Below are 25602 nucleotides of genomic sequence, written 5' to 3'. Positions count from 1 at the left end.
TACAATAGCTGGTAGGTATATTAGGCAATGAAGGCCAAAAAGAATAAAGCAGTGAAGGCAACACTATGGTGATGAAGGCACACAATAATCAGACAATGAAGGCAACGAGAAGAATGAAACTACAGCTCTGATACCATGTGAGAAATAAAAGAAATAAAACTGTATCATATAATTCAAATGTGTGGTACAACCCCATTTATAAGGTTAGAAATTTACACCATAGGAAATATTACATTTGTGCTAAACTAGGAAAGATAGGCTGTACAAAAAAATAGGAAAGGTTAACTGCACAAAAAATAGGAAAGTATCCAAAAACCAAGCTGGTAATTACTTATTAAAATCAGTCTCTAAACTAGGGATGATTTGGCCAATCAATCTCTTAAATTAAGGAATGATTCCAACCAAACATTCCTTATATTTCTGGCCAAGAATCAACAGTTATGGTTCAGGAGGGACTATTTCAAACTCTCTGGCAAGGGTCGACAAAGGATCTCGATGGTGATGGCTTTTGTGGCTAGGGTTTTCCAACATTGCTGGTTGAGGATTCTGACACTGTTGCTATTGTTGGTTTCAAATATCAGTAATGGCAGCAATAGAAAAAAGGGCAGAGCTTTTGGGTTGTGTAGCTTTCAATGACACTGGATTATCAATGGGTTGATTGCTGCAATGGATTGGGGGATGAAGGTAGTTGAGTTTTTCTAGAAAACTTAGAAAACCCCTTAAAAGGATTCAAGACTTCGGCACTAACACCAATTGATGCAAAATCCAAACTAAAGAAGCAAGAGTAAGCTCGATTACTCAAAACTAATAACAATATTCAATATTATTCATCAAAGACTATCTTTCAACACTTCACTAAAGGATTATTTACAGACAACTAATAGATAAAAACTGTAGAAATATTTGAAAGAAATGTCTTGTGGCTATTGGACAATTTTTTATATGATAGGTATTTGGCGATAGGATGTTTAGTACAAGATCTTACTCCTTTTCTAGTGGCAATGGGGACATCAAGATTAGACAAATCAACTGAAGAAGAATTTGAAGGAGTAAGTTTAGAATTACCCTGAGTGGAAGAAGGACCATCATTCAAATATGCCAACTGCTCAGTTACTGGAAGGATATTCGGATCAATAGCATTTCTCTGAGATTTTCTTCTGATATAAAACTGATGCTCAGGTTTCGGATTGCTTTGATCCGTTTGTAGTAATTCTCCCCCTAGTTCCAACTCCATTATGCTTGGCACCTGTGAACTAGACGCAACTTGTTCTTTATTGTTTTGAGCACCAGTTTTCTTGGATCGTTTATCAGAGTGGAGTGGAGTGTCAATCATATCAAACATATTTGGGAGAGATTCAAAAATTTTAAAAAAATTATCTTCTTCTACAATATTCTCTCCCTCGAGATGATTTTTGCTAAAATAGGGTTGATTCTCCATGAAAGACACATCCATGCTAAGATGCCATTGCATTATTCGATCAAAAACAAAAATTGAACACTTACCACTCAATCCATGAGCTTTTTTATTACCGAAGAAATCCTCATTGAAGTAATAAAGTTCATTTATCTCTCTAGCACTGCCAATTGTCTTCCCCGAGTTCTGGTCCTGAAATAGGCAATAAGATTCGAAGAAGATAATACGGCAATTAGAATTTTTTGAGAGTTTACTGACCGACAAAAGATTACACGTAAGTTTAGGAACAGATCAATACTTTCAAAGAATTTAATGAGGCCTTTGCCAGCAATAGAAGAAAAACTGTCGTCTTCTATTCTTACTTTTTCACTACCTAAACAAGGAGTATATGAAACGAATAGATTGGAGAAGCTGGTCATGTGATCAGATGCTCCTGAATCAATGATCCACGGAGCAGATTTTAAGGAACTTGACAAGGCTAAAGGAGTTCTACCTAAATGGGCCAAAGAACAATTAAGTGTACCAAATAATGGATTAGACTGTAGCAGTTTCAGAATTTGAATGAGTTGTTCTTTTCTACAGGGTCTTGCTTGTGACTAATTGATTAAAGAGTCCAACAGAGGAATACCGTACTTCAATGTAGCCATTAAATAACCCAAAACAATATAAAATCATTTAAATGAAAAACCAAATTGAAGACAGACCAAAAGTACCAAATCTAGGTCAAATATGGGCAAACAAATAGATCTGAAATAGGCTGGTAATCTGTAACAAGTCTGGAACAGCCCAATGGGTTAAACCAAATCTAGATCGGATCTGAGTTAATATTTGGGTTGGTTGAATAGCCAACAATGGGAGACTTAAGATCTAGGTTGGCTGAATAGCCAAAAAAGGAACTCGTGAGGATGTCGTCGGCCAGCCAAACAAAACCAAAGTGCGACAATGACCTTAGAACAAGGCAATGACGGTGGTGCCTAAGACCGAACCAGTGGCAGAGGTGAAGGTGGTCATTGGCGACAGTTGAGGGACGTACGTCGGCTAGATCTAAGGAGCCGGCGATGGGCTAGATCTAGACATCAGTGGCCAAAAGGAAGGCAATGGCCGTTGATAATGGACGACAGTTGTGGTGGCTAACAAATCTGGCAAAAACGCAGCTGGTGGTGGCTGGATCTTGACGCAAAACAATCAGATCTGATGACAGCGGCCGAAGATAAATATGGTCAGCGGTGGCATGGATAGATCTAGTCGGCAACGGCGCAACTAGAGTGGCGGCGACCTTAAGACACGGGTGGTTGGATCTGACTCCCCCTTCCCTCACCCCTCCGGTGAAGTCAAAGACGAAGCGATTCAATGGTCGGATCTGGGCGACAACAGCGGCGGTGACCCATGAAACTGGGCACGCGGATCTGGGAGCTGGTAGCCGGCGACAGCGCAAATCGTGGCAACGGTGGTCGAATCTGGGTGGGCGAGGATCAGATCTGGTTGGCGGTGGCAGCGACAGCATCGTGGCCAGAGAAGGGAAACAAATTTGGTGATAGCGATACAGTCCGATTGCAGCAGCAAGCAGGCCTGTGGTCATCTTCGTCAACGATGGCAATCATTCCGGCAGCTATCTCCACTGACATTCGTCTTCCTCACTCGACAACGGCGACGGTATCTGGCTTCCAACTTCTACAGCGATCTCTGGTTGCTTCTTAACTTCCGACTTCTAGACAATGGAGACCAATTCTTGGGGTATGGCAGAGGGATTAAGAGCAACCTAGGATTTCACAGAGAACGACTGTGATTGTTGGGCTGCTAGGGTTTCACAGTTAACAGTTGTGATTTAATTCCTAATTCCTACTCTGATACCATGAAAACTAAGGGAGATGAGAAAAATATTTCTCTATTTTCTGTAATCTTGAAGATAACATGGATTCCTCTCTTGTATTTATAGAGGAAGAGTACAATATGAAAGGAAAGAATAATATTGAAAAGAAAGAAGAATATGCTTAGCATATACTCTACCAATAAAATATTTCTACAGAAACATATTCTAATTAGGATTCCTTGGTATAATCTAATTAACATTATAAAGGTACTCCCTATCTAATTAGGATTCTAGGAAATAAAAGAAATGAAAAGAAACTTAGGAAACAAATTATAATAAAGAAACTAATAAAACAATAAACAATATTAATTTCTACTTTTACACCTCAAATATTGTTTTTCGAAATATTTGTCTCTATTATCTTCATCAATTACATTTTTCAACAAAACGTTTTAAGTGAAAAATGTTAATCAATTCTTTAAAAAAGTTCCAAGGAGATAGAATCCAAACTCTTCCTTTAGAAACATGATTCCTTACGAGTTGAAAATGTTATTCTAAATCCATTTCGCAATCAATTAGTTAAGATCAAAGTCAATACATTTAACAAGAATAATTTTCATTGTATCCATATTAAGCTAATAATTATCGAAATGAAATATTGATCAAAGCTCTCCTAATAAATTACTTGCTCAATGAACATTGTCAATATTCTGCCGTGAAGAGAACTCAAAATTTCATGCTCTTTGGCATGAGAAGCATGAAATTTTGAGCCTCACATATTGTAATTTAATTGATTATATTAACTGTGAAAAAAATAGTTATACGATAATAAGCCCCACATTATTTAAATATTCAGAAAAAATGTTATTATATTACAACAAAGTCAAAATAACTCATTTTAAACTCATTAGCATACACCAGATTAACAGAACCATATTGTTATAGGATAGTATAGTCATTTCAGGATAAAAGTCCAAAAAAGCAATAGGTGAGCAAAAGTACCCTACAACAGAAATTTAAGAAAACACTTTTTAATCCATTATCAAAAGTGCCATCTACCTTAACTATTTTCCTTGGCTTATTTCCTGCAAGAAAAGCTGGTCCCAAAAAGGGCATAAGAGAGGAAGTAGGGCATCAGCGTTAGGGTGCATGTACGTGAAGACAGTTTTGCAGATAGAGGAAGAAGGTATATACAACAACAACATATCCAGCATTTATCCCACTATGTGGGGTTGGCTACATGAATTCTAGACCTCCATGTATTTCCGTCTTTTGTCATATCTTCATTTAGGTCCATACATTTCATATCAAACTTTAATGTCTCTCCCAAAATCTTTTTGGGTCTGCCTCTACCTCTTTTTTTGACTAATTATTCTATTTCATCAACTCTCCTCATAGGAGCATCTCTTGGTTTTCTTCTCACATGACCAAACCATCTTAGTCTAGTCTCTCACATCTTCTCCTCGATTGGCACTACTCCTACCTTATTACGAATAACTTCATTTCTAATTTTATCTTTTCTTGTATGGCCGCACATCCATCTTAGCATCCTCATCTCCGCTATGCTCGCCTTTTGCTCATGCCGGTATTTGACTGCCCAACATTCTGAGCCATACAACAAAACTAGTCCTATAGAATTTTCCTTTCAGTTTTAATGGGATTTTACCATCACATAACACTCCCGATGCATTTCTCCATTTTAGCCAACCTGCCTTAATTCTATGCGTGACATCCTCGTGAATTTCTTCATCTTTTTGAATCACTGATCCCAAATATCGAAAATGGTCTTTTCTTTGTATGATTTGATCTTCCAATTTATTATAACATCCTCCAATCTTGCATTCTTACTAAATTTACATTCCATATATTCTATTTTTCTTCTACTTAATTTAAATCCCTTAGATTCAGGGGAAGAAGGTATATGCTAAAAAAAATGTATGGTTGGAAAAGCCTTGGCATCATCTAGCAGAATAAAAACTCCCCTCGTAAACAACCAATTTTTCCAGAGAATTGGTTCGTGCCATGGCTCCAATGGATCTGCTAATGTTTCTAGAGAATTCTTTTTTCTTTTAACGAAATTAAAATAACTTAAATTATCAGATAATGCAGTTGAAAAGGAAATTAACTCAAGATAATAAACCATTTGACATGAAACAATTCTAGCAGTATAAGCAAGCAATACAATGAATAACATTAAGGACGTTATTGAAAATAGCGTACATTCAGGGACATCAGTTCTTGTTGGCACAGCAATTTGTAGCAAAACTACTTTATCACGCCAATTCGGATTCTCCTCCAAAAACTTTTCAAATGCAAGTATCTTTTGGGGAATGCCTTTTATCATATCAAGGCGATCAACACCTAACATTACCTATACAACAAGAAGAATAGTATTAGAGCTAAAGTCTAGAAAAATCCATATCAATTAATGAAAAATAAGGAAGATGTTTTGCAAAAAAAAAATCTTGTACCTCCCGTTATAGACTAATCTCTTAGACTTAGAAAAATTTTCAAGATCTTGACTGTCAAATACACTAAATTTTCAAATATGCCCCGTTTTATTGATTCATTCTTATTTTATTTATATTCATTTATTCGCAACATATGTCAGCACATTAAAATCAAACTTTGCTCAATACTAATATCTTCATGTATTCCAATCAAACATGACCATAACCTCTCAGTAAATGAAAAACTAGACAGTCAAATTAAAAAGTAGGTGGTTATGTCTTCTTTTTCTTTTCTTTTTTATCTTTTCAGGTAAGTGTATTTTTATATAAGGTAGTTGGAGAGGTAGTAATTACGTAGCCAACCTCACCTATTAGGATTAAGGGTTGTAATATATACACTAGTCAGAAGATAATCGATGCCAACAAACCAACTTGAAACAACTAATCTGCTAAAATGATTACTAGCAAACAAACAAACAAAAAAACCAATAATTATTTGCTCTAGGATTACATCAACCAGCCTCCAAAGACAAACAAACAGCAACTCAATGAGGAGAAAAAATATGGTCCCTCAGAAGTTGTCAAACATGACAAAGAGCGTGACTTTGAAGAGACGACCTAAATCAGACAGTCGTCAAATGGGCCTACATAGCGCACTGAATCTGACGACCCAACCTGTGAGGCAGATCTCTCCTGATCACGAAAACACCTATTGTTGTGCTAAGGGGAGGAAAATTGTCATGTACCCAATGTTAATAAGTGGTGGTACCTTGTATAGGGAGCTATAAGCAGTGAGTAGTTGTACACAGGTAGTTTCAACTTTAATTGTTTGTACCTAAAGTGATAGCTTAATGCAGTTGTATTTTCTAGAGCTTGGCGGACAATTAGCGTCACATGGATTGTTGGATCAGTATATAAACAAACTGACCATGCCCAATTGAGATCATCTAATACCATAATTGAGATCTCTCTCTCTCTCTCGATCCTTCCCCCGTTCTTTGTTCTTCTAATTCTCCCTACATTCTTCTATAATCCCCCTCGCTTCTTCCCAAATTCTCACCGCAATTGGTGAGAGCCCTCTGTCAGATTTTCAGATCTAACATCGACATCTCTTTTGTTGTTAGTGTGGTGAGTTAGTTCTCGGGCACCCCTTGTGATAGCCACTAGCATGCTTTAGTAAATATTTTGAGGTATATTAAGGGTGCTCCTGCTAGTAAAGGCTTGTTCTTTGAGAAAAAAGGACACAAATGTTGTTGGATAAACCAATGCAGATTGGGTTGGTTGTCTTACAAATGGACACTCTACCTCGAGCTATTATGTCTTAGTTGTGGGTAATTAGCGTCTTAGAAGAGTAAGAAGCAAAATGATGTGGTTGGATCTAGCACAAAAGCAAAGAATCGAGACATGGCTTTAGCCACATGTGAGTTTGTTTGGCTCAAGCAACTTCCTAAGGAGTTGAGAATTGGAGATTAGCCTATGCAGCTTATTTGTGATAATCAGGAAGCCCAACATATTGCCTCTAATCTAGTTTTTCATGAGCAAACCAAACACATAGAGATAGATTGTCACTTTGTGAGACAAAAGTTGATTTCTAGAGAAATTGGTACTTCATTTGTTCACTCTAATAACCAGTTGGCTGATCTTCTTAAAAAAGGTCCACAACTTGACTACATCTGTACCAAGCTAGGCACATATGATGTATATGCGCCTGCTTGAGGGAGAATATTAGCTTTATATTATTGTACATGCTTAGCCTTGTACATAGTTATTTGTTTTCTTGAGTTGTACCTTGTAAAGCTGTATATATACCTAACACATGAATAAAATATGGAACACTTTTTGTCCCTTCCCCACCTCATAAGAAAAGCTACAAGCACTTCGTGATAGTCACACAAGTCTTGAGTACTGACCTATGGTGCAGCTGAAGAACAACTTCAGGGCTGTTCTGGGCCAGGCAGTAAAAGAGAATCTTTTTATGTCATTCTGTAAAACTGAGATATCTTTTGCAGACTCCTCTACACTAGGATATTCTAAAAGCTTATGAAAACCTTTTGCCTCCCATTGCAAGTTCTTCCGCTAATAGGAGCACACATAAAGCCTTAAATGTTCTCCTAAATTTCCACATAAGCAACTAATGACATGTTCGCCTTGCTATTAAAAGTCTATACTTCATCAATACTTGTTCTCTTCACTTAATGTGAAACAGACTGATCTGTTCTTTCTGCTGCTGCTACCTCCCTCTTTTACCAATCCTCCTCTTGAGATCCCACATAATATCCACATCGCCACTTTCCCACCAAATTGTTTTCACCTATTTATTAGGCAAACCAACCTAGATTTTCAAAATATGCTCTAAGAATTTGAAAACTATTTTGCAGTCTGGAAGAATTTACGACGATTATTCAAATTTCCCTCCTTCAATAATATGTTGCAAAAGGGAGATCCATTTCTGGAATCCCAACTAAAAACCAGGTTGATAGAAACTACACATGTATTTTTTAATAAATTTTATGTAGAGAAGTAATAAAGCGCAAAAGTAAAACCAATATTAGCAAACCAGACTTAATAAATGAGAAACATAATTTTTTGGAAGATAAAACTATGATCTAGGAGTCAAAAAGAGGCTTTGTACCAAGAGATGTTACCAGATAGCATAGTGGCATAACCAACAGCAATAATTCTATGACCATATCCAATATCCAATGATTGCAGGCATACCATGCGTCCACAATGCTTGAGATGGAAGAACTTAAGTTTGTCCCGACTATAAAAGTCTAGCTCAAAACTGAACATCAATCCAGTAATTGGCTCTCTTAAGCACTCCTTTAACCACTAAGTTAATTCCTAATTACTTACTCACAAAATTAGAGGCCAATTTTACAAATAGCTAGCAACATCTTACAAAAACAACTAAATTTCAGTTAAGATAATCCATCCAATAGTTGTAAATTCAAAACTAAGCTTTTACAAGATAATGATAAAAAATAGCAAAGAAGGAAGATAACACCAACCTTTCGCCCAGCAAATCTTTCTTTTAGTTCTCTGATGTGTTCCTGTACTTTAGGAACCTCAAGTGCCCGGATGAACCGATCTGAATCTATCCCAATAGGAAACTGCAATCCAATGAACATAAAACCAGAAATAAGTTTACCAAAATCATCATCAAAGGTTTTTCCAAATGGAACTTTTGAACCTTTAAATATGATAAAACATCCAGGCAACACAAATACATAAATGATTCAAAGACACAAAGACAATAAAAAGGAAAGACAGAAAATGAAAACTTCAATTTTCAACATACTGCCGCCACTCGAGTCAGCCTGCCTTGATCCTCTACTCCCTCAGGTGTACCTTCAAGTCCAAGAATGCGAGTGCACGCACTCACAAAATGCCTTGCGTAGTCATAGGTGTGGAAACTAAAATACAAAACTCAACTAATTAGTTTTTTGCAAGTTTAACATTAACTCAATTACAAATTGATTGCCAAAACCAAAATATGAAACAAAATTATGGTTTAGATAAAGAATCACATGATTGTATCACAGCCAAATGTACATCAAGTTGATAAAATAAGAAGATAAAGGCATCTACTGAGGGAGAAATAAACTGTCAATTCTAATAAGGGCATCCATATTTCTGAATGGTTATTTTACCCTCTTATCCTCCACCACTCTCGAATAGGTGAGTGAGTTCCTTAAGTTATATGCTGGGGAAAATGGTAGTGCTTGTAGAGCATCGGCATCCACGAGAACTTGATTATCAAGAAAGTCAACATGTTGACATTGTGCTACAGTAATAAACAAGAGAGCAGCATAGCGCTTCAAAATTGTGGGGAAAACTATAATCTATGCAGTAGAGTACTGAAGTTGGAAACTTTTCATAAAAACATCACTCAATTGCTGGCACAACATGTTGGGGGCCCATGACTGGCACTAACCCTTAATGAACCAAAGGTCCATTAGGATAAGCAAGCCTCTGTCTATATCATATCATGACAATAATAACAATAGTCAATAACTGAATCATAACAGTATTCATTCCAAAAATAAACTGAATCTGTACAAACCCTGCCTGTAACAACTGGGGCAAACTACTAAGAATATCAATACTAATTATTGATTCACTTCCCGCTTCACACACTCACACTCAACCCTCAAGAGAAACACAAGACTTTTCATAGAATAGACAAATTAGGGAAGAACAAGAAAACAACACAAACACACAAAGAACACCGGATTTTATCTTGGTTCTGACCACCTTGAATAGGTAGATCCTACGTCCAGACTGTTAGGGGCTTCAGGCTTCCACTATCTTGAAATAAAAGGATGTTACAATCGCATTGCACTCACAGCTCTATGAACCAAGCTATTCTCAATGAGATTACAAAGGCTAACAACTAGTATTTTCTCTCACCAGCGCACACTTCAAGATACAATGAATTCGAGAGAAGAAAAAACCAAATTGAAGAATAGCTTGAGAAAATTTTGAGAACCATTGAAACTTGTTTCAACCCATATATAGACTTATGTAACCGACAAACTAATTTCTCTCCCTTATTACCAACCGAGAGTGAAGGCTTGTAACCAAGTGGTAATTCCATATAGACTTCCTCAAAAAGATCCCCGTTAAGAAAGGCATTATTCACATCCAATTGAGTAAGAACCCATTTATAGCAACTAGGGCAAGCAAGACCTTAACAGTCACCAATTTCGCTACAGGAGAAAATGTATCAAGAAAATCCAACCCCTCTTGTTATGTATACCTCTTAGCTACCAAGCGAGCCTTGTACGTTACTATAGAACCATCAAATTTGTATTTAATTTTATAAACCCATTTATACCCAATAGCATGCTTGTGGGAAGGCAAGGATGTAACACTCCAAGTGTGATTAAGATGCATGGCATCTAATTTAGCTTTCATTGCATCTCTCCAGTGGGCATACTTAACTGTTTGGTGGTAGTATTAACGTTCAAAATCAGCAAAGACTTGAAGAAGAAAAGAGTTGTGAGTAGGAGAAAGTTTAGAATAAGAGACATAATGATGTAAAGGATATGAAGTTTTGGTCAAAAGAGGTGGGGCGATGAGATAAAAGGATGCAATGAAAATCTTGTAGATATGTAGGTGGCCGAGTAGCCCGAGAAGACCTACAGATGGGAATAGGGGAAATGGAATGAGAAAAAGATGGATCAACAACAAGTTCAGGGAGATTGTAAGAAGTGGTAAGCAAAGAGGAAGGCGGAATCAAATCATGTACAGGGACTGGTAAAACCAGATCAAGAAATGGCTCAACTATCTCATCAGAAGAGGTGATAGAATGGAAGGGAAATATGTGCTCATGAAATTGGACATCCCGAGAGATGATGATAGATTTTGCTGTGAGATCATACAACTTGTAGCCTTTGATGTTTGGTGGATAGCCAATAAAAAATCAAGCCTTGGCCCTAGGATGAAATTTGGATCTATGTGAGGGCAAGGTATAGGCAAAACAAAGACTACCAAAAACTCTAAATGAAGAATAGTCTACGAGAGTTTGATACAACAATTGATAAGGAGTTTTGGAGTGTAAAAGAGGGGTAGGTGATCTATTAATCAAGTATGCAGCAGTAAGGATACAATCACCGTAAAATTTTATAGGAACCCAGGACTAAAAGTAGAGTGCCCTAGCCACATTTAAGAGATGTTAGTGTTTCCTTTCAACCACATAATTCTGTTCAGGCCTCTCTACACACGAGGATTGATGTATGACTCCCTTAGAAGCAAAAAAATCAGCAAATCTCAATTCGAGGGCATTGTCAGACCTAAATTTATTAATCACCTTGTTAAATTGAGTCTCAACCAAGGAAAAAAAACTTAGGAACAATAGTCTTGGCCTCAGACTTATGTTTCATAAGGAAAACCCAAGCAAACCTCGTATAATCATCAACTAAGGTGAGAAAATATGTATGTCCAGCATAAGTAGGTGTATGATACAGCCCCCAAGTATCACAGATCAAAGGCACACTTTGACAATTGATTTTTTGACACAAAAGACAACTGTCATTGCTTAGCCAATGGACATACAGAGCAAATATCACAGCCAGTATCATGAAAATGTAACTGATCCTTCATTAAGTCTAGCTGCTTAAAAGAAAGGTGTCCTAGTCTTTTATGCCATGTAGTTTTATTAACAACATTAGCTACCATGGCATAATGAAAAAACTTTACATTTGTACTAATAGACATATCAATTGCAGCTTTAAGGACATATAGGCCTCCAACCAAGTCACCCTTGCCAATCATCTTCAAAGTGTGTATATCCTAAATAACACACGCATGAGGGGTAAAATTGAGACTCATTGTATTCTTTTTAACCAATACGCTCACAGATATGAGATTAAACTTAAATTGAGGCACATAGAGGACATTATCTAACACCAGATGTGAGGCAAGTTTAACACAACCCAAAAAGAGTACTGAGATCCATGTATGGTCAAGAAGGGTAACATAAGTGTTCTGAATAGGTTTTAGCTCAACAAAGGATGATAGACTAAAACATACATGACTTGTAGCTCCTGAATCCAAAACCCAATATCGAGGGTCACTAAGCAAAGAACCAACAGAGATAGAAAAATAGATACTTGAAGCCTAATCAAAAGTAAAGGCATCAGGAGCAGGTCCTGCACTGGTAGTCTTAGCAATGGTGAGATGTGAGCTTAACACACTCAACAAATTTTGATATTGTTGAGGACTTAACGATTGCATAAAACCTTCAACTTCCTGACTCTGAGAAGAATAAGAATTTGATCTAGAAACCTGACTCACAATAGGATTTTTGAGCTGGTTAGGGGATATTTGGTTAGAAGTAATGTTTCTCTGTTTAGGCCTATACCCAGGAAGATACCAATGAAGCTTATAGCATTTGTCAATTGTATGCTCAGTAAAACCACAATGACTGCATATGGACCTCTCCCTCTTTAGAGATCTATCTTGATTTGACCTATTATTGTCATGTTTGACAAAGAATGTAACTGGATCAAAATTATTAACAACAGTATGAATATTCCTTTGATTTTCCTCTTGAATAACTAGGGCAAACACCTTGTTAATTGGAGGAATTGGATCCATTAGCAACAGTTGTCCCCTAACTTGTGCATAAGAATCATTTAGGCCCATTAGGAATGGCATTACATATTCAGTGTGATAGTGATCTGCTAAGGCCTTTATACCACCACATGAACATCTTCCACAAGAGCAGTTTGGCCTATAATTGCTAAGTTCTTCCTATATGATCTTAAGTTTTGTGAAATAAGCACTAACAAATAATTGGCCTTGTGTTAGGTTCATCAATTCCCTCCTAAGCTGAAATATTTGAGGGCCATTAGACTGTTGATATCTTTCCTTAAGATCATTCCCAATATCCTAAGCAGATTCAGAGAATATCACACTTGCAAATATTTTTTAGAGACAGAATTTAAAATCCAGGAGATCACAATATTGTTGTTTCTGATCCAAGAATTGAAAAGAGGATCATCACCTGGTGGGCAAGAAATTAAGCCATTAACAAAACCTAATTTTTTCTTTACCGAGAGAGCAATTAGCATCGTGGCTCCATGACGCGTAGTTGTCTCCGATCAGTGGTTGAGAAACCAATAGCAATCCAGGACTATCAGAATGATGCAAGAAATAAGGACTTGAGGCATCATCAATAGTAGAGGTGCTCATTGACGAAGAAGAAATTTCCAGAAATGAAGTCGCCATAGAACAAGTATGAGCGATCAATTAGATTCAAAGTAAAGGAAAACAATAATGGAATACAATTGCAAGATTCGAGATCACTAAAAGTGAAGAAGAAGGAAGACGGTAATACCAATTTGCAAAACTCCGAACAACAGAGATTCACAATGACTCCAGAAAAAAAAACAACACACAGCGTCGATCAAAGAAGAAAGGAAGTGTACCTAGAACTCACGACGTCGGAGATCGACGGAGAACGGAAATCGAGTCTAGGGTTTTGAGTATTTTCTCTAATACCATAACAGAGAATAAATACACGAAGGAATAGAAAAGCCTCATCAATCGTTTTACTCATTGAGATCTCGGCCATAAATATAACCTAGAACTAATATAGTCAAATTACAGAAATGCCCTTACAGCAACAAAAATACAAATGATAAGAAACTAACAAACAACAACATCAATGTGTAAAATACAATACAAAATAGAACAAAAATTACAACTCTATTACTAACCAATATTTTGTGCATACAACAAAGCTGTAATTATAGCCACTTTATCAAATTTTCCTTTTAGCTTTAACAGAATCTCACCATCACACAAAACAGAAAATGTACTCTTCCATTTTAACCATCTTGACTTAATTCAAGGGAAACATCTTTATTAATCTCCCCTATCTTTTTGGATGACTGATTAAAGATATCCAAATTGATTTTCTTTGGGGATGACTTGATCTTCAAGTTTTACCATAACAACATCCACAATTGTAATTGGTGAATTTATATCAAGTTGAAAATTTGGACACCACCAAAAATATTTTTCATGAGAAAGATTTATAAACTGCCACAGTATGTATATTACCTATGGTATGGTGAAATCCCAAATTTTGGATTGATTAAGAAAAGGGCTTTTAATCTCGTCAATCAGTTAGAATCACGGTTTAACACTTCTCATGAAGAAAGAACAAATGCCGTGAGAAGCACTGCATGAGCCACTTCAAAATTTTCAACAATGTGGCAGCAAATTTTGATGAAATAATTAATTGTCAATTTACAAATTGTCTGTAACTGATTTTACTAGAACTACATGCTTCTGAAAATTTATAGAAAGAACAGAAAACATGGGAAAATATGAAGAACAAGAGTATGCAAAACCTAGGCACACAAGCAAAGACACATATCCAACTGCATTTTCTAATGCCAGACGAATCCAGTAAGATATAGGGATCCACCGTGATTGCACCTCAATATATTTCAAGGTTGCCTACGTTAATATAGTTTAGGTGAATATAAAAATATGTCAAAGCATGCTAACAGCATGGTTTTACGCTCTGTGAGTGGTAAAGCAAGAAGCAAGTAACTCTTAGCCACAGATAGAACACCCCACAAAGATTCTGAACCTCAGAGTTACTTTAGCTAGTATGCAGGCATCAGGTGCACAACAGTGTGAACAAGAACTGGCATGGAGACTAGCATATACCTAGGTTCAAGATTAAGGGTTCGCAAGAGATGATAATAATCCTTATTAGTACTATGGTATTAACAATGCCAAGTAGCAAAAGTGTAACCGCACAAGATTAAACATTAAAGCAGAAAAATACAATAACTTACCCAACCAGATCAGCAGCAAGAACTGCACGCAGCAGCTCAGACCGAGATGGGAGAGTCCTGTGGATTTCAGAAGAAGGAAAAGGTGTGTGGAGAAACCAACCGACTTTCATTTTGCTATTGTGTTCCTTCAGGCATTTTGGAAGGAACATGAGGTGGTAGTCATGGCACCAAACAACATCACCCTCTTGATAATGGTCGTTTACCACATCAGCAAACATTTGATTTGCTTTCTTATATGTATCAAATTGGGACTGAAAACTTCTGGTAGTGGCAAGGCGATCTTCTTGTGGAAGTCCAAGATAATGAAAAAGAGGCCATAATATGTTGTTACAGTATCCGTTGTAATATTGATGAACAGTCTCTTCATCAAGGAACACAGGAATACATCTCTGCCATGAATTTTTAGAAAAGAAAAACTTGAGTGATGCTCACAAAAACTCTCCATTGATCAAAATCAAACAGCCAATTGGCTGACGTCAAGAGACTCGTGTAAGTGCAGATAAAAATCACAAAGGGTGAAATTTTAGCATCAAGGTTCAAACCTTTTCAGCCAAAGCCTTAGTAAGTGCCCTCTGCCCAGCCTCATCTGGCACATTAACACCAGCCCAGCCAATCCATCTCGCCTCAAACTCCTTTACGCCTGCAAAAAATTCAACCAATTGGGTTAGGAACCAAACATGACCCGTTATTAAAAGGCATTTGAAAGTCATGATAAACAAGAAGCATTGGGGAAATCAATTCGTCAAACACTGACCCAGAAGAGCACTGACTAGCCCCCCAGCGCTTATCTCCAGCGACCAGGACTCCTCGCCTCTCCGAACCGCAGAGACGGGCAGCCTGTTGGCCACCACCAACAGTCTCTGCCTGAGGGGTCTCCCATTCCCTTCACCATATCCCAGGGAAGCCAAGGCCCTGTCCGGATATTGGTGCACATAGGAAGCCCCCAAGTTATCACCTTCCCTCAACCGCAGCTCGTGCAAAGCGAGATCTATCCCTCTGTTATTTTCACTCGCATAATGAGAGGCCTTGTTGCTCTTTCTTAGTTCTCTTTGTTCCAAAAGCCTTTGCAATCGACTTGTGTGGATGGGTGGGCTGCCGTTGCACTTGTTTCCAGGCATGTGTGCAGTCTACAACTGAACCTCTAGCAACCACATCAGTTGGGGGCTTCGCTCAAGATAATTAACTTCTCTACATTTTGATTAAAGCAAATTAAGCCATCAATTCGTCATGAAACCACAAATCCCAACAATCTAAAAAGGACATGACAGAACAATCCATCTTCAAACAAACAAGCAAGCAGTAAATAAATAAGTAATTGTACTGCAGTAGAAAAATTTTACTAAAAACTGATGATCAAAACACAATCAAGATAGAAAGTGGGTTGTGCACAAAAAGATAACAGGGAGAATGGGATCCACAGAATTGTTTGGGGGAGGAGAATGGGGTCTACCACTGAGTCCTAGTTATTCAAATTTAATAACCTTCAAAAAATGGGGCAAAAAACCCACATTCTACACACTACATTGAGATACGAAAGAGCAGCAGCGACCTTAGTAACTTCACAGAACAAGTGAAAGAAACAGAATGACAATTTGACGCTGTATATTTGAAGGCTGTGATTACGGGTTACCCAGAAATACTCGAGGCCAAAAACAAGAATCAGCGGGTTTGTGATGAAGAAACAACGGCACATTGCATGGGAGAAATCCAGTTCCAGTTGAAGCGAAAAACATATCTGAAAAAACAATACAATTTTAAACAGAACCTTTTGGGGGTAAAAATTTGGAGCTCTGCATAATCACCGCCAGAAAGATTGCAGATAATCACAAAATTTCCAGAACAGGCAAATGAAGAAAATCAAACCCAGTTGAGAAGAAGAAATCGCGAGTGGGATAGAAAGAGGAAACGCAGTATGTATGATCCGTATGGGCAATATGGGATGGGTTTCACCTAATCAGTCCAAATGTCGACCGATTGAGATGGTTCTAAATCCCCGAGCGGTGAAAACGAACTTGGAAAACCTTTCGTAATTCTGGGAAAGGCTTTGGTGACAAAAGCTGAGAGAGAGACAGAGAGAGAGAGAGAGAGAGAGAGAGATTCTGCGGTGGCCGAGAATCCTCGTGGAAAGCTTGCAAGCGGGGCGGGGGAGCAAAAAGGCTTACAGCCATGCAGGTCAGGTCAGGTCAGGTCAGGCCAAAGTGAGGTGCCACCAAAGTGAAAAAGATTTGCCGAAAAAGAAAGAAAGGTTAAATGAAAGTTTTTGTTTATAATAATAATAATAATAATGGGGGGCACTTTGGGTTTGGGCCAATGCTTATGCCACCCCATAATCCCATCCCCTTTATTTATCTGACCTAACTGATTACCTCCGCATTCTAGTGCTTTCCCCAGCTGTTAAAAATGGAATAAATTTACTTTTTTATCCCTTTTTTTTTTCTCTTTTTACTATGTGATTCGAGGGATATTAAAAACTAAGAAGAGAATAGTGAGAAAACACGCATAAGTACGGAATCAATGTTAAAATTTAGTGATTTATGTTTAAAAAAATAAAAGAGAAAGCTGCAAAGAACGTGAAAAAGATACCAGGATAAGTACAAAATGAGAAAAAAAAAATTGAGGGTATTTTAGATATTTTAAAAGTATTTTACATTCAAGACATGGTAAGATACCCGTCTTAAATTATTTTAAAAATTTTAAAGTGAATTTGGGTAAAAAAAAAAAAAGAGTTCAAAAAATAAATTGACCAAAATTAAATAATTCAAAGGCTAAATGGGTTTTTTTTTCTTCATTTGAAAAATGTATGTAGATATTATATACTTATTAGGTCAAAAGTGATTTAGAAATATTTCATTAAAATTAATAATAAATTTAATAAAAATTGAAAATAATAGGCATTTGACCTATTGGCCCAACAAATTTGACCCACTTTCCATGAGTGTGCCTTATGAAGAAAAATGAAAAATAAAGTTAATGAAGCTTAAGAGTGTTGATGGGATAGTTGGTGACTAAATTTATGTTAGGGCTTAATCAAAGTTGTGTCACTTCAACTCATATTCTTATGTACAGTTTAGTTGACGGCTAACACAATATGAAATGAACAAAACTTAAAAATTAATACATAATTAGAACTTAAATTTCACTCGTCACTCTTGAAATTTATTTAAATTATATCAATTGTCTTTATATTTTATTTTTAATTATAAATAAATTTCTCTTCTTTATCTCTCTTTACGACATTCCTCTCTTTCTCATTTCTTATCTCAAGTGCTTAATAATTATCAAAATTTGATTGATTCAAGTAACTAGAATAAGGGGTTTCTGTTAATGTTTAAAACTTGATTAAGAAAATAATTTCTTAAAATATTTTTCAAACTTAGTCTCAAAAAAATATAATAAAATATAAATTGTGTTTAAATTATAAATAAATAAAAACGATCTTACCATTCGAGTACCATTACGTAAAGAAAGTAAAACAATAGCTCCATTGGTAAAGAAAGTACATTATGGGATGTTACTCTTTAAATTCACAAATTCAATGTTTGAGTTCTAGGGAGAGGGAAGCTCGCAGTCAAAGTAATTCTGAAAGTTAAAAATCACTTGTTGCCTTCATATTTGTGGCGGGATTAAGGATCGAACTGGCTATTGAGTTCTTTAATTTATATTTTTTGTTGATATTGTGGAATCGAATAATTAGACACTCGTGCCAGTGCACTAACACAATCAAAAAAAAAAAAAATTGAAGGCTTAAGCATGTAACATTATTCAATTAGCCTTTATAAACGTTATCGTCTTTACGTTTGCAGTGGAACTAGGGATCAAATTGGCCACTGAATCCTGTAATTTATATCTATATTGTGGAATCAAATGATGGAACACCCATGATAGTGCATTAACACAAAAAAAAAAATTGAAGGCGTAAGCATGGAACGTGATTCAATTAGCCTTTGCAGTTGTTGGCAGTCAAAGTCTAAATTGGGAAGAGAGAAATTCTAAGAGTATATTAATGAATTCTAGATTTGACGGGTGAGTCAATTCAGAAGAAAACCAAGCCGAAAATAACATGCTTTGCAGCCTGGCTAGCTATGAATTAAAAATTTTCTCGAGAAACACACGCGCGCACACACGCAAGAAACATGTACCTGAAACAAAATGAGACACAGAGTTGCAAGAAAGTAACATACGTATTTTGCACCGGGGCAGAATTATTAATTATTAAAAGGTTCATGATACATAGAATATGTCTGAATATTTAGTTTTAATTATGTATAAATTATGATTATATTTAAATTTATTTAGAAATACATTAAAAAAATGTCACTTGTCACGAAATATTAGTCTGATAAAATTCAGACAATTCAAATAAATTAAAATATATATATATATGGAGAGAGAGAGAGAGAAGAAGGGGGGGGGGGGGGGGGGGGGGGGGGTTGTGAATCAAGTCCGAAGAAAAGCAAGCAAGGAAGTCAAAAATAACATGCTTTGTCAGCCTAGCTAGCTACGAATTAAAAATTTTCTCGAGAAACAAACACGCAAGAAGCATGTAATTGAAATGAAATTAGACACACAAGAAACATGCCATTGGAGCGAAATTAGACACACAACACATGTATTGCAGAAATTAACATATATATATCTATTACAAAATTATTGTTAGAATATAGATTTAACTAAAAAGCAATAGTAAAATTGAAAAATACATCTCACATAAATTATGCTGAATGTTTAATTCTGAGTATATATAAACTGTGACCGTATTTGAATTTATCCGAAAATGCATCAAGGAAAAAGTCACCCGAGAAATTAGACAGATAAAGTTCAAACACGTTAAGTGAATAAATTTATATATATATATATATATATAGATAGATAGATAGAAAGAGAGGGCAGTTGTGACCTTGGGTAACTGTTATGTTGCTCATCGTCGGGCAACATAACAGTTGCCTGACTGACTCACATGGATTATGCTGAATGTCTAATTCTGAGTGTATATAGACTGTAACCGTATTTGAATTTATCCGAAGATGCATCAAGGAAAAAGTCACTCGAGAAATTAGACAAATAAAGTTCAAACATGTTAAGTGAATAAATAAATAAATATATAGATAGAAAGAGGGGGGTTGTGACCTTGGGCAACTATTATGTTGCTCATTGTCGGACAACATAACAGTTGCCCGACTGACTCACATGGATTATGCTGAATGTCTAATTCTGAGTGTATATAGACTGTGACCGTATTTGAATTTATCTAAAGATACATCAAGAAAAAAGTCACCCGAGAAATAGAGAGAGAGGGGGGGAGGGGATTGTGACCTTGGGCAATTGTTATGTTGCCTGACGAGGGCAACTGTTATGTTGCCCATCGTCGGGCAACATAACAATTGCCCGACTAAATCTCTCAGTCGGGCAACTATTATGTTGTCCGACGATGGGTAACATAGCAGTGCCCTGTGACCTTGACCTCTTGAGTATGAGCGGCGGTAGAAAGATAGGAGAAGTAGAAGCAGAGCACAGAAAAACAAAAATAGGAGAAGTAGAAGCAGAGCACAGAAAAACAAAAAGAAAGAAAGAAACAAAGGTAGCAAAATGCGAGTGAAAGGACTGAGACTAGATGACCCATCAACCCACCCGCAGCATGCAAAATGCTCGTCTTTTTCTGTAACAAATTCATTCATCCCTTTATATACATACTGAGCGGAGTTGGGCTCTATTTGAATTCGGCTCATATTGTCTCTGAGCTTTGTCCCTTAATATTCTTTTGTATTCCAGCTCTATTTGTTATTGTACATGAACAAAGTCCTTACGTTCATGAACCAACTTATAATTATTATTTACATTTTAACAAAAGAAATTTATTTTAATAATAAAAATGAAAAAAATATAAAAATAATTCATTTTAATCAACTTAATGTAATTGACAAAATATATATTTTAGTTCTTGTACTTACACGTTTTTTTTATTTAGATATTCAAATTTTTTATTGTTTCAATTACATCTCTAAATTATATAATTTTGAATCAATTGCATGTTTGAATTTTTTGTTATTTTAATTACACTCTTAAATTGAAATAACAAAAAGTTCAGGGTACAATTGATTCGAAATTACATAATTTAATAGTGTAATTAAAATAATAAAAAATTTAAATATTTAAATAAAAAAACATGCAAGTGCGGGGATTAAAATGTCTATATGACCTAATGTAATTTATTGGAATTAATGACGTGAATCAATGTGATTTTAAATTTATTAGAATAATATTAAAATCTAAAGAGACAATGTATAAATTTTTTGTTATTTCAATTTCCTTTAAATTTCTTGAAGCTTTACAAATTTCTTTTTATTATTTAGTAGCTTTAATGTGACTTAATAGAAAATGCTTTCAGCAATAGAAATAAAAAGTAAAAGAGCATTAGTTTAAATAATTTTAATGCAAGTTAATGGTAAAATTAAGATCAATATTAATTTATTAATGTCGCACTGTCTCGAGTAGTTTTTACATATGTTTATATTTATGATTCTGTTGGGAATTATTTTTTTAATTTCTTGTATTTGTAGGCAGTTTTTATTTTATGTTGCCAACTATAAAGCTGATTGCTTTTAATTTTTTAACGTTTGGGGTGTCTTTCTAGTTTTAATAAACTGCACTATGGCCCAAGAATTTTAGAATTGTTACATTTTAGTTTTACATATAATACACTGTGACCTAGAAATTTTTAAAACATCATTATATGTTATAACATCAGAATACGTTAAATCAAATATATTGTATAATATATTATAGCAATATTATTGTTATGAATGTACCCAATGCTAGATTTAATGACAATTATCATGCTTATTGAGCATTTGATATATCTTTATATATATTAATGACAAACTTATCTTCATTCATTACTTTTCAATTTTTCGTATGAATGAGTCTCTAAATTTTCTATTAGTGATTTTATTCTCAAGTTGTTAAGAATATATGGCGATTTCTCTCTGGTAACAAAATTTCTTAAATATTTTTTGTTCTTAAATTTTTCAAATAAGAACTCTAATTAATCAATTACGAATTAGCACATAAGTTTACTACTTTTATTAATATAAGATATTAATGATAAAACAAGTGGTGAGTTACATACCACAAAACATGTGATGCTCGTAGTAAACTCATGCGTGGTTGTTGGAGAACAATATGTCAAACGTGACACAAATAATAGATCACATGGTATAGTGGATAATGATCTTGTCATCTAACTGTAATTATGTAATTGATCCTTTAAGTTAAAGCAACAGAGTCTTGTGTGTTGGTGTGCAAGATTTGTTGATGCATTGAACTATCCACTTATGAGGTAAAAACGTTCATCTTATGTGGTCTTGTATCATTGGTGCATGGAGAAATGTACTTGAGGATAGGATCCATCACCTTCATTAAGTTGAGATAAATGTCCTATATAGTCTAGTGTCAGTATGATAGGAAAGTCATTGGCTAAGGTAGAATGAATGATCAAGAAATGAGTTTCCTAATGTGTCATCTAATCACATTGATGAGATCAAACACATAATGATTGAGTTTGTGAGTTTATCACCCAATGACTCTCGCTTAGTCAAGACATTAGGTGATGAAATGATTGTATTACATGATAATCGCAAGCTATAATAGGTTCACACATAAATAGACTTCATTGACTTTTAGATTGTTTTGAGTCATTGCTAGGTGTTACATAAGACCATCAGAACGTCTTGAGAAGATAGAGAGATTCTTGAGATAGGTCGAGGTGTTTGACTAGCACCAAAGGGGTTCAGTGTTATTTTATTATCAGTAGGTGATGAATCTAGAAAGTCACACACCGAAAATCATGGTGTCCTTAATCGGATCTATGCACCTATTATGTTCTCAACGCCATTAAGAATTAATAGTAGGTCTTAAGATGTCATTAAGAGTTAATGACAAAGTTCATTAAGTGTTAATGGACTGGATGCAACTAAATAAAAGACTGTATAGCATGCAGGTCAAAACTATTAATTGTTTCAACAAACGATCAATCAATTTTCCAATAGTTGGTCAATCGTTTAAAGATAAAGTCGATCGATTTTGTATTGCAAATTATGTGCAGGAGCTTCAAGTGAAGTCGTCTTTACCTTTTTAATGCTTTTTATGTGGCATTCTATGAGGCATGCTGGAGGCCATTAGTTGGGCTTTTATTAGACCTTCAAAACAAGTGTTTAGAATGAGACATTAAGAGATAAGAGTAGATTGTGCATTCAACCACCTTTGCTATTTGTGTCATCTGGTTTTTCTCTCATTCCTTCTACTACCCAATAGTTACTATTAGCTCAAATGTTGAGTTGGTTTTTGAATAACCAAGGAAAACTAAATAAGTTGTAAGCACCCCCGCCCGGATATCCTAACTGCCCGATCTATCCGAACGAAAGCGCTTACATAAGGGAAGAGAAATAAACACAAGATAAAAATGCCCTGGCATGCATACATAAAAAAAAATATAACAGCGGAAGAAAAACGATATACATGCACGCCACAAGTACCCCGCTGGAACAATGATCAAGGAGTATATAAAAATATACAGACACCTGTGCCAACAATTAAAAGATACAAGGAACAACCCGACACAGTAAAAAATGAGAGACAGAACTCCTAACAAAACATCAGAGACAACAGGGGTAAGCTAAATGTACACCTACCGACATGGCTGGCTGCTAAGTGGAATGATCCTCGCCCTCGGCCTTCACTTTACCCTTACCTGGAATGATGGAAAGTAAGGTGAGTCGCAAGACTCAGCAAGTTATAAGAAAAAGAAGGCTGTAAAGTAAATAGAGGAGAAGGTTACCCCAAACCGTCCCACACATACACACAAGCCATGAGACGCAACAATACAATAGTAGAGCATAATCAAAGCACATACCGGTCCTTGGGGCCCACATAAGACACCAGGCACCCAAGTCCCATACCAACCTATCACTGCCCTGAAAGGCAACATAAATCTCCACAAACCTACGCGTTGTGTCCCGGGTCGGTACTCCCGTCACCTGTATCCATATCAGTACTCCTGACACCAGAGCCATAGGGTTCCTCGGAACGGTATTCCCGTCCGAGAACTAAATACTACCAGTAACCATGCAATGCACATAACAATGCAATGGCGTAGTGAGCATCAACGTGATACACTGGCGCCCATACATCCAGGCATCAGGCTATGCTCCGCCCACATAGTAAACCACACGCGATGCATATGCCCGTGATGGATGCATCATAACCAAGCTAGGATGTCCGTGACCAAGCATAACCAGATCATGAAAACCCTAACATGCAGCCCGTACCCATGTGCACACCAAAACATGCAATAGGAATAAAATGATACCAGTCATACTATAATCATGTAACGGCAGAGCTAGTCAACAGTGTTTGCCATAGGTCAATGGTCAGTGGATAGGAGAGACTAGCTGACGGCTTGAGATAGACCATACGACAGTCACTCCGTCACCGAACAGTCGATCCTTGCCCCCACTGCACAACCGCTCTAGCCTATAAACAACCAAAATCCATAATAACACCCGAACAGCTAAGAACCTAGCCCTGGGTGAGTACGACATCATTCCCACAGGCTTAGGGGTGGCACAAACCCCCGTAGGCAACCAACAAATAAAATCCCCGAGACCAGTTTAATAAATTAAATTTTAAAACAAACAGTTTAAAATTTCATAATTAATTAACAGCCGAAACAAATGAAGGGAGGTCAAATAAGTTGACAACGAAGAAAACGTTGTGGAGGGCATAAAGAACTTGCCTTTACAAAGATAGCCTTAGGCTTGTTTTGGCCCAACGCGGTAAAAATTATCCAAACTACAATATCCCAATAATTTGCCAAAATTAATAAAATTGGGCTCTAAATGAAATTTCGACCGTACAGAATGTAGTACTCAGCTCCCTGAATTACTTGGTATCCTCGGATTGTAGTTAGAAGTGAGATTTTCTAAAAAAAATCTCAATTTTTCCAGAATTCCCGCTGCTCGCGCGCGTCGCTGCTTCTGCCCAATTTCTTTCGCTTGGCTGCCGACTAATTGCTTCAATAGCCAGTTTAATTGGCTGATTAGAGGCTTAACTTAAAGGAGAAACGCTTGGAGGAGAGGCAGCCACATTGCTGCCCCAATTTCTTCCATACGGCGCCGTTGGCGCTTCTCAATTGCTGAAAAAAATGATTTTTCAGCCATAAATCAGCAAACAGCAAGGCATCACTTTAAACCTATATGTTCGCTTGAGGCTAGCTAATTTAACACCCCAGCACTCCACCCAACTGCCTTAGTCTTAGGGTCTTTAATAAATAATTTATTATTCTTATGTTTATTAATATTATGATTCCTATACTTAATATTATTATTGTTAATATCAACCAAATATATATATATATATTAATGACTACTTTAAATTAAATTAATGCAATAAACTAGCAACTCAATTAAATTACGATTTATCGGTCGCTACATAGGTGTTGGTAATTGCTGGTTACTTGGAGTTCTCTAATTAGCACAGAACAAGCAAAATGAGTTGGCTTTGAAAAGTTTGTTTGGCATGGACGGACTAGGCCCTCCATGACTTGAGAAG

General features: G+C 36.2%; 1 protein-coding gene across 3 annotated transcripts in view; it reads right to left on the bottom strand.

The window, feature by feature from the left end:
• The window catches only part of LOC127811590 (alpha,alpha-trehalose-phosphate synthase [UDP-forming] 1-like), a 94222-nt gene extending 77060 nt beyond the window's left edge, over positions 1-17162 (bottom strand). The window contains exons 1-7 of one of the 3 annotated variants that reach the window (XM_052351587.1): positions 16948-17162; positions 15752-16185; positions 15540-15637; positions 14998-15386; positions 8976-9090; positions 8686-8787; positions 5445-5595 (exon numbers count right to left, since the gene is read on the bottom strand). In XM_052351587.1, coding sequence (XP_052207547.1) covers positions 5445-5595; positions 8686-8787; positions 8976-9090; positions 14998-15386; positions 15540-15637; positions 15752-16115 — 1219 coding nt within the window. In that variant the 5' untranslated portion in view covers positions 16116-16185; positions 16948-17162. Of the gene's footprint in view, positions 1-5444; positions 5596-8685; positions 8788-8975; positions 9091-14997; positions 15387-15539; positions 15638-15751; positions 16186-16546; positions 16566-16762 lie in introns of those variants that run through there. The other 2 variants (XM_052351585.1, XM_052351588.1) reach the window with 2 other exon arrangements.
• Positions 17163-25602: the final 8440 nt, after the last annotated feature.

The sequence above is a fragment of the Diospyros lotus genome, chromosome 10 (genome assembly GCF_014633365.1).
Source record: "Diospyros lotus cultivar Yz01 chromosome 10, ASM1463336v1, whole genome shotgun sequence".
In the NCBI taxonomy this organism is placed as follows: Eukaryota; Viridiplantae; Streptophyta; class Magnoliopsida; order Ericales; family Ebenaceae; genus Diospyros; species Diospyros lotus.
This window is presented reverse-complemented; position numbering and strand designations above follow the sequence as displayed.